The 14,328-nt window shown below is 41.9% G+C and overlaps 1 protein-coding gene across 1 annotated transcript in view; it reads right to left on the bottom strand.

Moving 5' to 3' along the window:
- Positions 1-1,965: 1,965 nt before the first annotated feature.
- Positions 1,966-14,328, bottom strand: part of ERC2 (ELKS/RAB6-interacting/CAST family member 2) — a gene marked incomplete at both ends in the record, with an annotated part of 833,862 nt that continues 821,499 nt past the window's right edge. Inside the window, one exon of the mRNA XM_082663222.1 lies at positions 1,966-2,022. Coding sequence (XP_082519348.1) covers positions 1,966-2,022 — 57 coding nt within the window. The remainder of the gene's footprint in view (positions 2,023-14,328) is intronic.

The following is a 14,328-nucleotide window of genomic DNA, read 5'->3' on the forward strand; positions in this document are numbered from 1 at the left end:
CATAAAAAACTAAATACAGAAACACCAGATGATCCAGGGACTTCCCTGGTGGCACAGTGGTTAAGAATCCACCTGCCAATGCAGGGGACACAGGTTCGAGCCCTGGTCCGGGAAGATCCCACATGCTGCAGAGCAACTAAGCCCGTGCGCCACAACTACTGAGCCTGTGCTCTAGAGCCCACAAGCCACAACTACTGAGCCCGTGTGCCTAGAGTCCATGCTCTGCAACAAGAGAAGCCACTGCAACGAGAAGCACGCACACTGCAACGAAGAATAGTCCCCCCTCGCCACAACAACAGAAAGCCTGCATGCAGCAACGAAGACCCAACGTAGCCATAAATAAAAAAATTAATTAATTTATTAAAAAAAAATAAAAGGAAATACCATGTGATCCAGCAATCCCACTCCTGGGCATATACCCAGAGGAAACCATAATGTGAAAAGATAGAGGCACCCCGATGTTCACTGCAGCACTATTTACAATAGCCAAGACAGGCAAGCAACCGAAATGCCCATCAACACAGGAATGGATAAAGCAGATATGATACATATATACAATGAAATATTATTCAGCCACAAAAAGAACAAAATAATGCCATTTTCAGCAACATGGATGGACCTAGACACTGTCATACTGAGTAAAGTAAGTCACACAGAGAAAGACAAATATCATACGATATCGCTTATATGTGGAAACAAAAAAAAACGGTACAAATGAACTTATTAACAAAAGAGATATAGAGTCACAGATGTAGAAAACAAACTATGGTTACCAGGGGGGTAAGGTGAGGGGGAAGGATAAATTGGGAGATTGGGATTGACATATACACACTACTGTATATAAAATAGATAACGAATAAAGACCTACTGTACAGCACAGGGAACTCTACTCGGTACTCTGTAATGACTTATATGGGAAAAGAATCTAAAAAAGAGTGGATAGGTGTATATGTATAACTGATTCACTTTGCTGTACACCTGAAACTAACACAACACTGTAAATCAACTATATTCCAATAGAAATTAAAAAAAAAAAAAAAGAACCAACAGAGGGACAATATACTTCAGACCTAGGATAGTTGGCACAGACCGCTACACAGGAAGCACCCAGGGTCTCTGAGGGTTTACCTTGCCTCTCCACACGTGAGTCTGCAGTTTCCACGTGTACACATCCATCCATCCAGAAACTGTTATCATAGCCCAACCAACAACAGGCAGTACAAACTTAGGGATGGCTGGGGGCTTGAGGGGTTCAACAGGAAGCCCTTTTGCCTAACGTCTACAGGGTCACAAATTCACATTCTGCTTAGGGAAAAAGCTGGTTAGACATACCCCAGGACTGTTTGGGACTAGACCACCACAGATGGGTGGTCCTAAATGAAATCTCATCTATTCAGTAGTTATTCGGGAACTCATGGTCTAAGAGGTTGACCAAGGAGGGAGGAATTCAAAACATCAAAAGCCAGAGTTTCAAAACAAGAAAGTCTGCTGAAAATCATAGGCCTTGAAAAGCAAATGATAAATAGTCATGAAATAGGAACCAATGAATGAACCGTACTCTCTATCCACATAGCAAGACACAAACAACTGGAAGCCGATGGACAATTTACTTCATGTGGATGATGAACCTGGATCTTTGTTCTATGCTGGTGGGAATTCATGGAACAGTCTGGCTATGATTTAACCACAAAAATAGCAACCCCTACACTCTAGCAAAACATAAAGTACATATGAGCCCCCAAATCCAAGATCAATATTCAGAGTCCCTAAAACCCAACTCCCCATGGCATTTGCAGTTACCCACCTCCGAAAGGGTAAAAGTAAACATGGGACCTGCTCTGGTGTTAAACTGCCACCGGATCCTCCCCGCTGTCTCCCTCCTCCTCTTCTTCTTTACAGACACGTAAAGTTGGATCTCTTGAAGGAACTGGGGGCTCCCACTCTAGGCAAAGGTTGGACAGGTGATCAATGTACAGCATGAGATTTGACTGTGCCTCCGTGCCTCCGACAGAGCTGGATCATCTGGGGCAATGAAAATTATAAGCAACAAGAAAGTGGTATTAACAGCAAGGGTAGGGAAGCCCAGGCAGCACACACCATGATTCCCTAGGACACCCAGCAACCATTCCTTTCCCCATTCAGTCATTCCGAACACACCATCAAGCACTGTGCCAGGCTCTGGGGAGACAGTAGTGACAAATATAAACACAAGCCCTGCCCTCACGGAGTTTATGGGCTATTCTGGACAGTGAGACAAGCAATTAAAGGACAGTGTGTAAAGGAACCTAGAGGGTGCAGTGGGGCACAAAGCAAAGGCAGTCAACCCAGACTGGAGGTGGTGGTCAAGGAAGGATTCCCGGAAGAAGTGACATTTAACGCTGAGCCTAGAGGACCCGTGGAGTTAGCCAGACAAGACTGGGATATGTCGGCATGTGTCCGAATCTGAGATGAGAAATCACGGTTGGTCTGCGGGGCTGAATGTCCCTTGTTCTCAGCCATTGTCCAGGCCATAATCCTATACTCAACAAAGGCACCAGATCTGGAGTCGCAGCTTTCATCACAAGGTGCTCCTCCAATGCCCACAATCCAGTTGTGTTTCACACTCTTCCAAGTGGGATCCCAGGAAAGGAAAGAACATAGAAAATAGTTTGTTCTATAAGAAGATAGGAAAGAAAGTGAAACAATAATGTGGACTTGAACTGCTACAGAACAGACCCAATTGCAGCCATCTGTTTTCTGCACACCAGCATTACAGGTAAACTGAGATATCAAGCTCACTCAGGACAGCTGAAACGACACGAGGCCCAACTGCAACTTGGCGTCCCCAAAGTGGGAGCCCCAAGGCTTCTTCCCTTTGGCTCTCTCGCTTTGCCCTTCCCTTTCCTCCAAGTCCCCAGAAAATCACAGAGGGGGCTCTTCGCTTTGTTGCTCTTATCCTTGGTGTTTCTGATGCCTAAAAGGCTACCACAGACATGATACCTCCCACTTGCCTTATGCAGCTGAGGAAAACCAGAGAGTAAGAAGCCAATCTTGCAGGGGCCCCCACGCAGGAAAACAAAACAAACAACAACAACAACAAAAACTTGTGAAAGTCCCAGTAGCTTGAGTGTTGCCCAAGGTTCTAGCTGCCTGTGCATTATGAAAGAGACCATTGTAGGGGATGGTTTAAGACACGGCAATAAGCACGTTTTTACCAAAATGCACAGTCCGAAGTAGCTTTCCTTTACATTTTCATATTATCCTATAATTCAAGGCCTGCAAACAAAATCCCTGATTGAAGACAGAACGAAAGGAGCAGGCAGCTATTTTAGAGACAAAGAAAGGATGTCTTTTTAACCTATGACAACACAAATTTGTTTAGGTTTTCGCTCCACTAAGTAAGTAAGCAATTAGGTTTTGTCCAATAAAAATATCCCTGTGCGTGTGCAAACACCCGAGGCAATCATATAATTACCCTGCCCAATCAGATTCAATTGCTGACAGTTGAGTTCCCACTGCTCATTAACTTCAGATCACAATGAGGGCTTTACGGAAGCCCTTTCCCGTCTCTTTACAAAGGTTCCTATGATGCCATGAGCAGCCCCAGCGCTACCTCATTCAAGATAATCGTCCAAAATGGCCAGGGCCAAGGCCAGCCTACTCTGACTTCCCTCTGAAAAAATAAAAAGAGAAATTCGAAGAAACACTGGCTTACACGCCCTTGCTTCATTTGGGGATCTCACTTCTAAATATAATAGTAACCTTTCACCCCCACACTTTAAGTGCCGTAATTATATAATTAAAACCAATTATGTCATTTAACAGAGACTTTTTCAAGATCCACAGCAAGTGGATCAATTACCTCAATCATTGACCTCAGAAGATTTCAAACTGACCTGCAACAATGACAATTGGATAAATTTAGACACTGGCTTCCAAGGCCTGCATGGACCAGCTGTGTGGATTGTAGCTGGTCTAGATTCTTCTAGACTCTAGAAGCTGAACTAAATTCACTAACTAAATGCATCTAACACTACCGCCACCACTTGTTTGCACAACACTTCCAATATCCCAAGATACTTGCTTGATTTTTTATAACCACCCTGATAGTGTTGTTACTTCCATGTTTCAGAGGAGAAAAGGGAGGCTGGGAGAGTTTGACATTATCGCAAGTTATGCAGCAAGTTAACGGGCTAGCTGCATAACTCCCACCACAGAATCCAAAGCCTGTTAATAGCAAGTAGTGTGTGTATGTGTGTGTGTGTGTGCGCATGTGTGTGCACATGTGCGCGCGCACACGTCTTTATTCTCCTGGGCATCCATTCCTCCTATTTTCATTATCTTACCCCAATTTCCCTTTGAGGAAACACATCCACCCCACTTGCAGCTCACGTGCATGACACGGGGCTCCACTCCAGCTCCAGGGTATGCAGTAACCTAGGCCTCAGCCAATCAGCTCCTAGCATTCTCCTAGCCACAGCATTTGCTCAGGAGTGAGCACATGACCCAACCAAAGCCAGTGAGACACACTGAGAATCTTGGGAAAGAGCCTTACTCTTGGGCTTTCATGTGAGAGGAGCTACCATCCGGCAGTTGAGCAGCTATCTTGCTGCCACCAAAGGAGTGAGGGATAATGGAGCCAAGAGATACAGAGAGATACACTGGCTCCAGGAAACTCCTTGAATCCCTTTGTGTTGACAGTAGGGGCATTTAGAACATGGAGTGAGTCACCAGTACACTGGAGAACATATGAAGAGTGCTACCACCTAACGCTTGGACAGGCTTGATGGCAAGGATGGAAGTAACTGACTGTGGCTCTGAGCAGCAGCCCTGTCTCCTGCTCACAGCACAGTGAAGTGCCTCCTATTTTTGAGTTATTTAAAAACATACCATTTTACGGGCAGAAGGAAGCACTTTAACCTGCAAAATGATTTTTATCACATACTAAACATCCTTATAACTTTGTGGTCCTCTGCTCTGGTCAAAGTTGTCTCTCCTTGGAGTTGAGACAGCTGTTGGAGCCAAGAAGACCTGCCTTGACCTTGCACTCTGCCCTGCTCAGTGGTATCCTTGTGCTCTCCAATTCCTGGATCTGCGTGGGATGTAAGAACTGAGGACATACACACTCATCAAAATGGAGCATTTCCTTTCTTTTTTCTCTTATCCCAGGCCTTGAGGGAAAAGAAAAAAGAGCAAGAATTCTTCTATCACAGGATTTTCAACCTTGGCACTCTTCAAGTTTGGGGCCAGATGATTCTTTGTTGTTGGAACTGCCTATGCACTAAAAGATGTGTAGCAGAGTCCTCTGGCCTCTACCTACTAGATGTCAGCCGCATCCCTGTTCCACACTGGACATCCAGAAATGTCTCTAGGGGACACTGCCAAAGGTCCAGGGGTCGGGGCTAATATCAGCTCTGGTTGAGAACCACTGCTTTAATAGAACAGCTGAGGTATTTATTGGATTTTCCTTGCAGCATCTTTGAGTATTATGATGTCTTCTCCTTAAAGTGGGAGGAGGGAAGGAACCACCATGCTCCTTAGAACTGGCTAAACAAAAAGACCCAGGATCTCAATACTGCCTTCTCTCAGGGCCAGGAAGTCACATAAGACTAGCTGACCCACTAAGGACCAAAGTGGGGAAAAGGCATATCAAACAGAAATAATTTTACCTAAAGATCAGAGAGAGGAAAAGGATGTGGAGGAGAAAATTACAAGTGAAGAACGAGTGACTATACAGTGAGTTCCAAAGTGGGCACGTGGCTTCTCATTTCCACAGGAAAGAAAATGAAACCTAAAGATTGTTGCTGGGTTTCTTGAATTCAGGTTCAGCCCAAAAGGTGAAAGAGTCTGGTTTCAAACAGAAATGAAACTCACCCTGTAGAGAAAAAGCCAAAAATGGTAGTCTCACTTATTTGGACAAATGTGGGCAAAGACACTTGAAACAGGCAAGACTGATGGATTAATAGAATATTTTTTAAAGAAAGGCATTTACTCTCTTCCACACGTCAGCAGTAAAATAAGAGTGGGTTGGCAGAGGTCCTTCCTTCAGGCTTGCTTGAATGAGAAGACAGAATTCATTATATAAGCAATATGCATTGTGAAGCCTTGAAGAAAGAGGTTGAATTGGTTTGCCCTCTCAATGAGTTAATTAGTCACATTCCCTCAGTATTCTGGGGAATTGGTTTCAGGACATCTAGTGGATATCAGAATCCATGGATGCCCAAGTCCCTTATATAAAGTGGCAGAGTATTTGCATATAACCTATGCACATCTTCCAGTATACTTTAAATCATCTCTACCCCTAATACAAAGTAAATGCTATGTAAATAGTTGTACAGAACATATTGATAAATGCTCTGTAAATAGTTGCTGGAGCATGGCAAATTCAAGGTTTGCTTTTGGAACTTTCTGGACTTTTTTTTCAAATATTTTTGATCTGCAGTTCGTTGAATCTGCAGATGTGGAACCCACGGATATGGAGGGCTGACTGTGTATCTTCACACTAGCAGGTAGCTGAGACCAGCCTAGGAATTCCACAGTAGTGGGATTTCAGTGAGGCTTTAACGCACAAACTTCTGCACACCTCACAGTACTGACTGCTTTTTCATTAATTAATTAATTAATTAATTTATTTATTTATTTTTGGCTGTGTTGGGTCTTCGTTGCTTTGCGTGGGATTTCTCTAGTTGTGGTGAGTGGGGGCTACTCTTCATTGCGGTGTGCGGGTTTCTAATTGAGGTGGCTTCTCTTGCTGCAGAGCACGGGCTCTAGGCACGCTTCAGTAGTTGTGGCTCACAGGCTCAGAGGTGTGGCTCACGGACTCTAGAGCACAGGCTCAGTAGTTGTGGTGCACGGGCTTAGGTGCTCTGTGTCATGTGGGATCTTCCTGGACCAGGGCTTGAACTCGTGTCCCCTGCACTGGCAGGTGGATTCTCAACCACTGCACCACCAGGGAAGCCCCAAAGTACTGACTTCTGATCAAGTCTGTCAAAAGAACCAGGTTGGTTTGCATGTAAAGCCTGGCTTTTGTTGGGGTGTAACTGGATGAAAATGTTCGGATTCTAGCAGTTTCTCTCACTAGAAGTCCTAATGCCTCAGAGCATGGAGAGGTGTATTAGGGGAGTTCAGATGATCAGAGCTGAGGCCCCACTGCTTCCTCAGTTCCCAGGCAGCCTTCCCCTCTAGCTATCACCACGATCCAGCTGTCCCATCTTATTGCCCCTAACTTCTCTCCTGCAAGCAGTGAGATCTGACTGCTAGGGTGTGACAGTGTCTCAAATGGAGAAAGAGTAAAAATAAAGGCATCTCTGAAGGGCCCTGGCCCTCCTCCCATTGTTCTTTTAGGCTTACGGTTTTTTGTTTGGTAGAGGTAACATTTAGAATAAACAATTATAGAAAAATAGAAGTAGTTGTCTGGAGGGTCTAGCAGAGGTCCACAGGGACTTTTATGAGCTGTATAAAGAACTGTCTTTTGACTCAAATCAACAGAATTAGAACGGAAAAAGGAGAAGTAACAGCTGACACTGCAGAAATACAAAGGATCATGAGAGATTACTACAAGCAACTCTATGCCAATAAAACGGACAACCTGGAAGAAATGGACAAATTCTTAGAAAGGCACAGCCTTCTGAGACTGAACCAGGAAGAAATAGAAAATAAAAACAGATCAATCACAAGCACTGAAATTGAAACTGTGATTAGAAATCTTCCAACAAACAAAAGCCCAGGACCAGATGGATTCACAGGCAAACTCTATCAAACATTTAGAGAAGAGCTAACACCTATCCTTCTCAAACTCTTCCAAAATACAGCAGAGGGAGGAACACTCCCAAACTCATTCTACGAGGCCACCATCACCCTGATACCAAAACCAAACAAAGATGTCACAAAGAAAGAAAACTACAGGTCAATATGTCTGGTGAACATAGATGCAAAAATCCTCAACAAAATACTAGCATACAGAATCCAACAGCACATTAAAAGGATCAAACACTATGATCAAGTGGGGTTTATCCCAGGAATGCAAGGGTTCTTCAATATATGCAAATCAATCAATGTGATAAACCATATTAATAGACTGAAGGAGAAAAACCATATGATCAACTCAATAGATGCAGAAAAAGCTTTCGACAAAATTCAACACCCATTTATGATAAAAACCCTCCAGAAAGTAGGCATAGAGGAAACTTACCTCAACATAATAAAGGCCATATACAACAAACCCACAGCCAACATCATTCTCAGTGGTGAAAAACTGAAAGCATTTCCACTAAGATCAGGAACAAGACAAGGTTGCCCACTCTCACCACTATTATTCAACAGTTTTGGAAGTTTTAGCCACAGCAATCAGAGAAGAAAAAGAAATAAAAGGAATCCAAATCAGAAAACAAGAAGTAAAAGTGTCACTGTTTGCAGATGACATGATACTATACACAGAGAATCCTAAAGATGCTACCAGAAAGCTACTAGAGCTAATCAATGAATTTGGTAAAGTAGCAGGATACAAAATTACTGCACAGAAATCTCTTGCATTCCTATGCACTAATGATGAAAAATCTGAAAGAGAAATTAAGGAAACATTCCCATTTACCACTGCAACAAAAAGAATAAAAATACCTAGGAATAAACCTACCTAAGGAGACAGAAGACCTGTATGTGGAAAACTATAAGACACTAATGAAAGAAATGAAAGATGATACAAGCAGATGGAGAGATATACCATGTTCTTGGATTGGAAGAATGAACATTGTGAAAATGACTATACTACCCAAAGCAATCTACAGATTCAATGCAATCCATATCAAATTACCAATGGCATTTTTCACAGAACTAGAACAAAAAATTTCACAATTTGTATGGAAACACGAAAGACCCTGAATAGCCAAAGCAATCTTGAGAAAGAAAAACGGAGCTGGAGGAATCAGGCTCCCTGACTTCAGACTATACTACAAATCTACAGTCATCAAGACAGTATAGTACTGGCACAAAAACAGAAATATAGATCAAAGGAACAGGATAGAAAGCCCGGAGATAAACCCACTCACATATAGTCACCTTATCTTTGATAAAGGAGGCAAGAATATACAATGGAGAAAAGACAGCCTCTTCAATAAGTGGTGCTGGGAAAACTGGACAGCTACATGTAAAAGAATGAAATTAGAACACTCCCTAACACCATACACAAAAATAAATTCAAAATGGATTAAAGACCTAAATGTAAGGCCAGACACTATTAAACTCTTAGAGGAAAACATAGGCAGAATACTCTATGACATAAATCACAGCAAGATCCTTTTTGACCCACCTCCTAGAGAAATGGAAATAAAAAGAAAAATAAACAAGTGGGACCTAATGAAACTTAAAAAGCTTTTGCACAGCAAAGGAAACCATAAACAAGATGAAAAGACAACCCTCAGAATGGGAGAAAATATTTGCAAATGAAGCAACTGACAAAGGATTAATCTCCAAAATTCAGAAGCAGCTTTATGCAGCTCAATATCAAAAAAACAAACAACCCAATCCAAAAATGGGCAGAAGACTTAAACAGACATTTCTCCAAAGAAGATATACAGTCTGCCAACAAACACATGAAAGGATGCTCAATATGACTAATCATTAGAGAAATGGAAATCAAAACTACAATGAGATATCATCTCACACCAGTCAGAACAGCCATCATCAAAAAGTCTACAGACAATAAATGCTGGAGAGGGTGTGGAGAAAAGGGAACCCTCTTGCACTGTTGGTGGGAATGTAAATTGATACAGCCACTATGGAGAACAGTATGGAGGTTCCTTAAAAAACTAAAAATAGAACTACCATACAACCCAGCAATCCCACTACTGGGCATATACCCTGAGAAAACCATAATTCAAAAAGAGTCATGTACCACAATGTTCATTGCAGCTCTATTTACAATAGCCTGGACATGGAAGCAACCTAAGTGTCCATCCACAGATGAATGGATAAAGAAGATGTGGCACACGTACAATGGAATATTACTGAACCATAAAAAGAAACGAAATTGAGTTATTTGTAGTGAGGTGTATGGACCTAGAGACTGTCATACAGAGTGAAGTCCGAAAGAGGAAAACAAATACCATATGCTAACACATATATATGGAATCTAAAAAAAAAAATGGTCATGAAGAACCCAGGGGCAGGATGGGAATAAACACAAGGACCTACTAGAGAATGGACTTGGGATGCGGGGAGGGGGAAGGGTAAGCTGGGACAAAGTGAGAGAGTGGCACGGACATATATACACTACCAAATGTAAAACTGATAGCTAGTGGGAAGGAGCCGCATAGCAGAGGGAGATCAGCTCGATGCTTTGTGACCACCTAGAGGGGTGGGATATGTAGGGTGGGAGGGAGGGAGACGCAAGAGGGAAGAGATATGGGGATACATGTATACATATAGCTGATTCACTTTGTTATTGTAAAGCAATTATACTCAATAAAGATGTTTTAAAAAAAAAGGAATATGCTGGGGAATGGGCAAAATAGTTTCCTCTATATCCTTTTATTTTATAAATCATATCTATATGTTAATAATTTTAGATTTGGTAGTGAGTTCTCCATTAAAATAATAATTATAATCAAAAAAAAAAAGAACTGTCCTTCGTAAAATTTAGTAATTAAATCTGGAGGAGCGGGTCTTTTACTCTTGATACATAAAGAATGAATCTCAGGGCACACTCTTCCTGTGGATGAGCATTCCCCCACCCCACCCCCTTTCCACTGAAATCATTCACCCTGGCCTGCCTATATTTCTCAGAATACCTGGCTACATCAACAGAGATAAAAGAGAAGAGTAGCCCACTTCCCAGTTCCAGCTGGTGTTAAAATCATACGATGAGTTTTCTGTGTTTCGATGGAAGTGCCTCCTGAGTGAGTCCACACACTGGCACATGAAAATTTTGTTTGCACCGAAGAAGTGAGTCACGGTGAGAACATGGGTGTGCTTGAGCAGGCATGCGCCGCCGTTAAAAGCACAAAATCCAGGGCTCTACATACACCCTAAGACGAGTACTGCCCTCCCCGTGTCCTTCTCAGCATGAAGTAGGGGAGAGACAGCTTCACTGGGGTGGCAGGTGTCACAGGTCACCCTCACAGTCATTACTGAACAGAACTTGTAAGAGCAGCAAGTCCTTGCGCTTGCCACCGAGAAGCCTTACTGCCAAGTTCCAGAAAAGGATGTTAACAGTGTGTGGAATTCGGGTTAAGGCAGGAGTTGGCTTCTAGAGATGAGCTTCAGCAGATCTAGAAACTGTGTGAAATTCGGCGTAAGCACTTTCATGCTTTACTCTGAGGAGCGGATTTGTGGTTTTCATCATCTTCTCAAATTAGTATGAAACTCTGAATACAAAATTAAACAACAGTTTTTATAAAGCTATTCTGCAATTTTTTTCAACAGTTTTCTGAGCTGTAATTTACATGCTGTCAAGTTCATTCCTCTTCAGTGTAAAGTTCAAGGATCTTGAATAACTTTATTTGTGGTGCAGACATCACCATAAACCAGTGTTAGAACATTTCCACCACCTCAAAAAAGATCCTGTGCTCGTTTATAATAAACTTCCTTTAATTTTTGCAACACAAGTTCTAGGGTTGAAAGAAGGCTCTTTGCATATCGGCAGAGCTGATCCATTTTTCCTCCCCTTCTCAAAAGCTCTGCTAAAAAATTATTTAGTGTTTATCTTAAATTCAAATATAACTAGGTATACTGTATTTTTATTTGTGAAATCTGACAACCTTAATCCAGGGTCAAAGCAGAACTAAGCAAGAGAATCAAAGTTCAGGTCTAGAAATCAGTGTACTTTTTTGAAGCATTGAAAAAAGACATACATTATATTCGCAAATTTGAACCATCTAGGTTCAAAGATGGTTAGAAACTAGTTCCATCTAGGATTCATGCTGAAAACTAAAGCTGCACAAACAACCAGACGAGCTCGGGACCCAACTGCTGTTTTACAAGCAAGCCTGGCACTCAAAGGCTCATATGCCACATTTGCTTTGAAAGGTTAAGAAATTGGACGTAATTGTTAACCTTGCAACTCACAATCACAACTAGAATTGTGACTTTTACAGGCACAAATTATAAGGAAATTGTTCTTAACCCTTCTGAGGTCATAAACCCCTTTGAGAGAATCTGATAAAAGCTATAGACCTTCTTCACAGAAAAATTTATGGATACATACAATATTTTGCATAGAATTTCTAGGGGGAAGGGAGGTTCATAGATTCTATAACAATGATCGTGGACCTCTCAAGGGTCCAAGGATGTGGGAAGAGCCTAGGCAAATTGACGAAAGCTATCCTGAAATCTTACCCTCCTTGCTTTTCTCTTCCTCCTGTTGCTGCAGGAAGGGAAGTCAGAGTAATGGCACAGGAACTGGGTAAGGCAGGAAGACATGGCCAGGCTGCTCTCAGCCAGCAGTGGTGAGAACTGGAGCAACTCGCCTGAACTCCACAGACTCGAGGGTCACTGTCCGTAAAATGAACAGATTGGCCCAACACTGTTTCCACAGCTTATGTCCCAGGGATCTAGCTGAAAGGTATCTGAGAAGGGTCATTTTAGACCCTGGAGCACTGCACAAGATTTAGTGTTTAAGAAAAACAACAACAACTTTCAAAACCACTGGACTATAAGTCACCAAAGTCATCAAGGTTCTGAGTCACCTGGTTATCTGATTCTGACTCTATAGAGCAGAGGTCAGGAGACAGTGGGGAAGATCTAGGCGTTCTGGGAAAAAAGGCATTTGGCAGGGAGAGGAGAGAAAGACACCCTGGCCCTCACCACTCTTTAGTTCTGCAACACGTTCTTCCTCCTTTGTGCTGCTCTCCCTTTCTTCATATGGAACATCCAAACACTGCCCAGTTTTCCTTTGGTAAAATAAATACTTTTCCCAAGTACATGAACTTAATCAAATTTCCTTTGGGTAACAAGGATACCCCATGATCTATTATATCATTAGGTAATGTTATACTAAGTATAACAGAAGCCCACATGGATAAAGGACATGTGTGCCCAGCTCTGTGCATTAGAGATAGTATCTCTTTTATGCCTTCAAGCCTCCTAAAGTACTTCTCAGTATTATCAGTCTTATTTTTCAGAAGAGAAAACTGAGGGGAAAAAAATTAAGTGATTTATACAAAGTCACCCAGCTAGCCAACGACAAAAAGAGATTTCAAGTTCCAGAGCCTACACCCATAGCCACTCTACTATATTGAAGAGATTAACTATGCAATTTGTGACTCAAAAAAAAAAAAAAAAAACACAGGTTTTACTCATTTATCTTCTCCTGAAAACAAAGAATCTATCACTTTAAGGAAGTTTATTATCATGCCCAATGATATGAACCATAAAACTATTTTTGAACCTTATTTAACACTTACTGACATCTACTAAGCAGATCTACCATGATCATATTTATCATCTCAAAGTAAAATAAATGATTTAGTTTTGGGCTTTATCTTATCCATCCTTGGTCCTTGAAACAGCACAAAAGATACACTCTCTTCTTACTTGTTGTCACAAGATACTAGAGGCAAGCTGAGGAAAACATGCTGGGATGTAATGTTCCACACTTTGTGTTAAGACTTTTCTTCTTTAAATAGAGCTTGTGTAAATCACAGACGAAGTTGACAAATTTCACGGCTTAGTCATGGCTAACGTATCGGATTTCATGGTTTGACAGAGATTAACAAGAAAATCACATTTGAGTTACAACTATTAGTAGATTCTTAGATATTTGGTAAAGAAACTCCGAGCTCTCCAAACTCCATTGCTCACTGCATACCACTTTTCGTCCTTCCCTCCATGGATGCAGAACCTCTGTGAATCCAGGGAGAGCAAACTGGGATCCTCCAGAGCTCCTCAGTCACCCCCTGGCTATCACAGGGGTGAGCTGCTGCCTAATGGGCTCTAGGGAAAGGTCTAGCATCATCGTGGAATAGAGCAAGCGTTAGCATTTATGACCCAATTCATAAAAGTGTAGACAGGAAAAAAACATACTATGTTTGTACATAACACAGGCATTTCACCCTAACATCACATGCACTAAAGAGAGGAATGAATTATTATAGGTGTTGAAACTCAGATATTTTAGGGGAAAATTAAGTTTTCACATCTCAGATATGTTAGGTAAAATTTAAGATTTCACATGTTTATGAGGAGGCAGTTCAGCAGAGGTCTTGTTAAAAGCAGTGGCATCCAAGTAGAGACTTCAAAAAGCCTGCTGACTGCTGAGCCATTTGGCCTGAGGGCTCTGCATATCCTTTTTCGGTAAGAGCCCAGCTTGCCTGTCATTTTTGCGTAAAAGACAACCAATTTGTCAGCCATTTGCTT

This window comes from Grampus griseus (genome assembly GCF_964374135.1).
Source record: "Grampus griseus genome assembly, chromosome: 10".
NCBI lineage: Eukaryota > Metazoa > Chordata > Mammalia > Artiodactyla > Delphinidae > Grampus > Grampus griseus.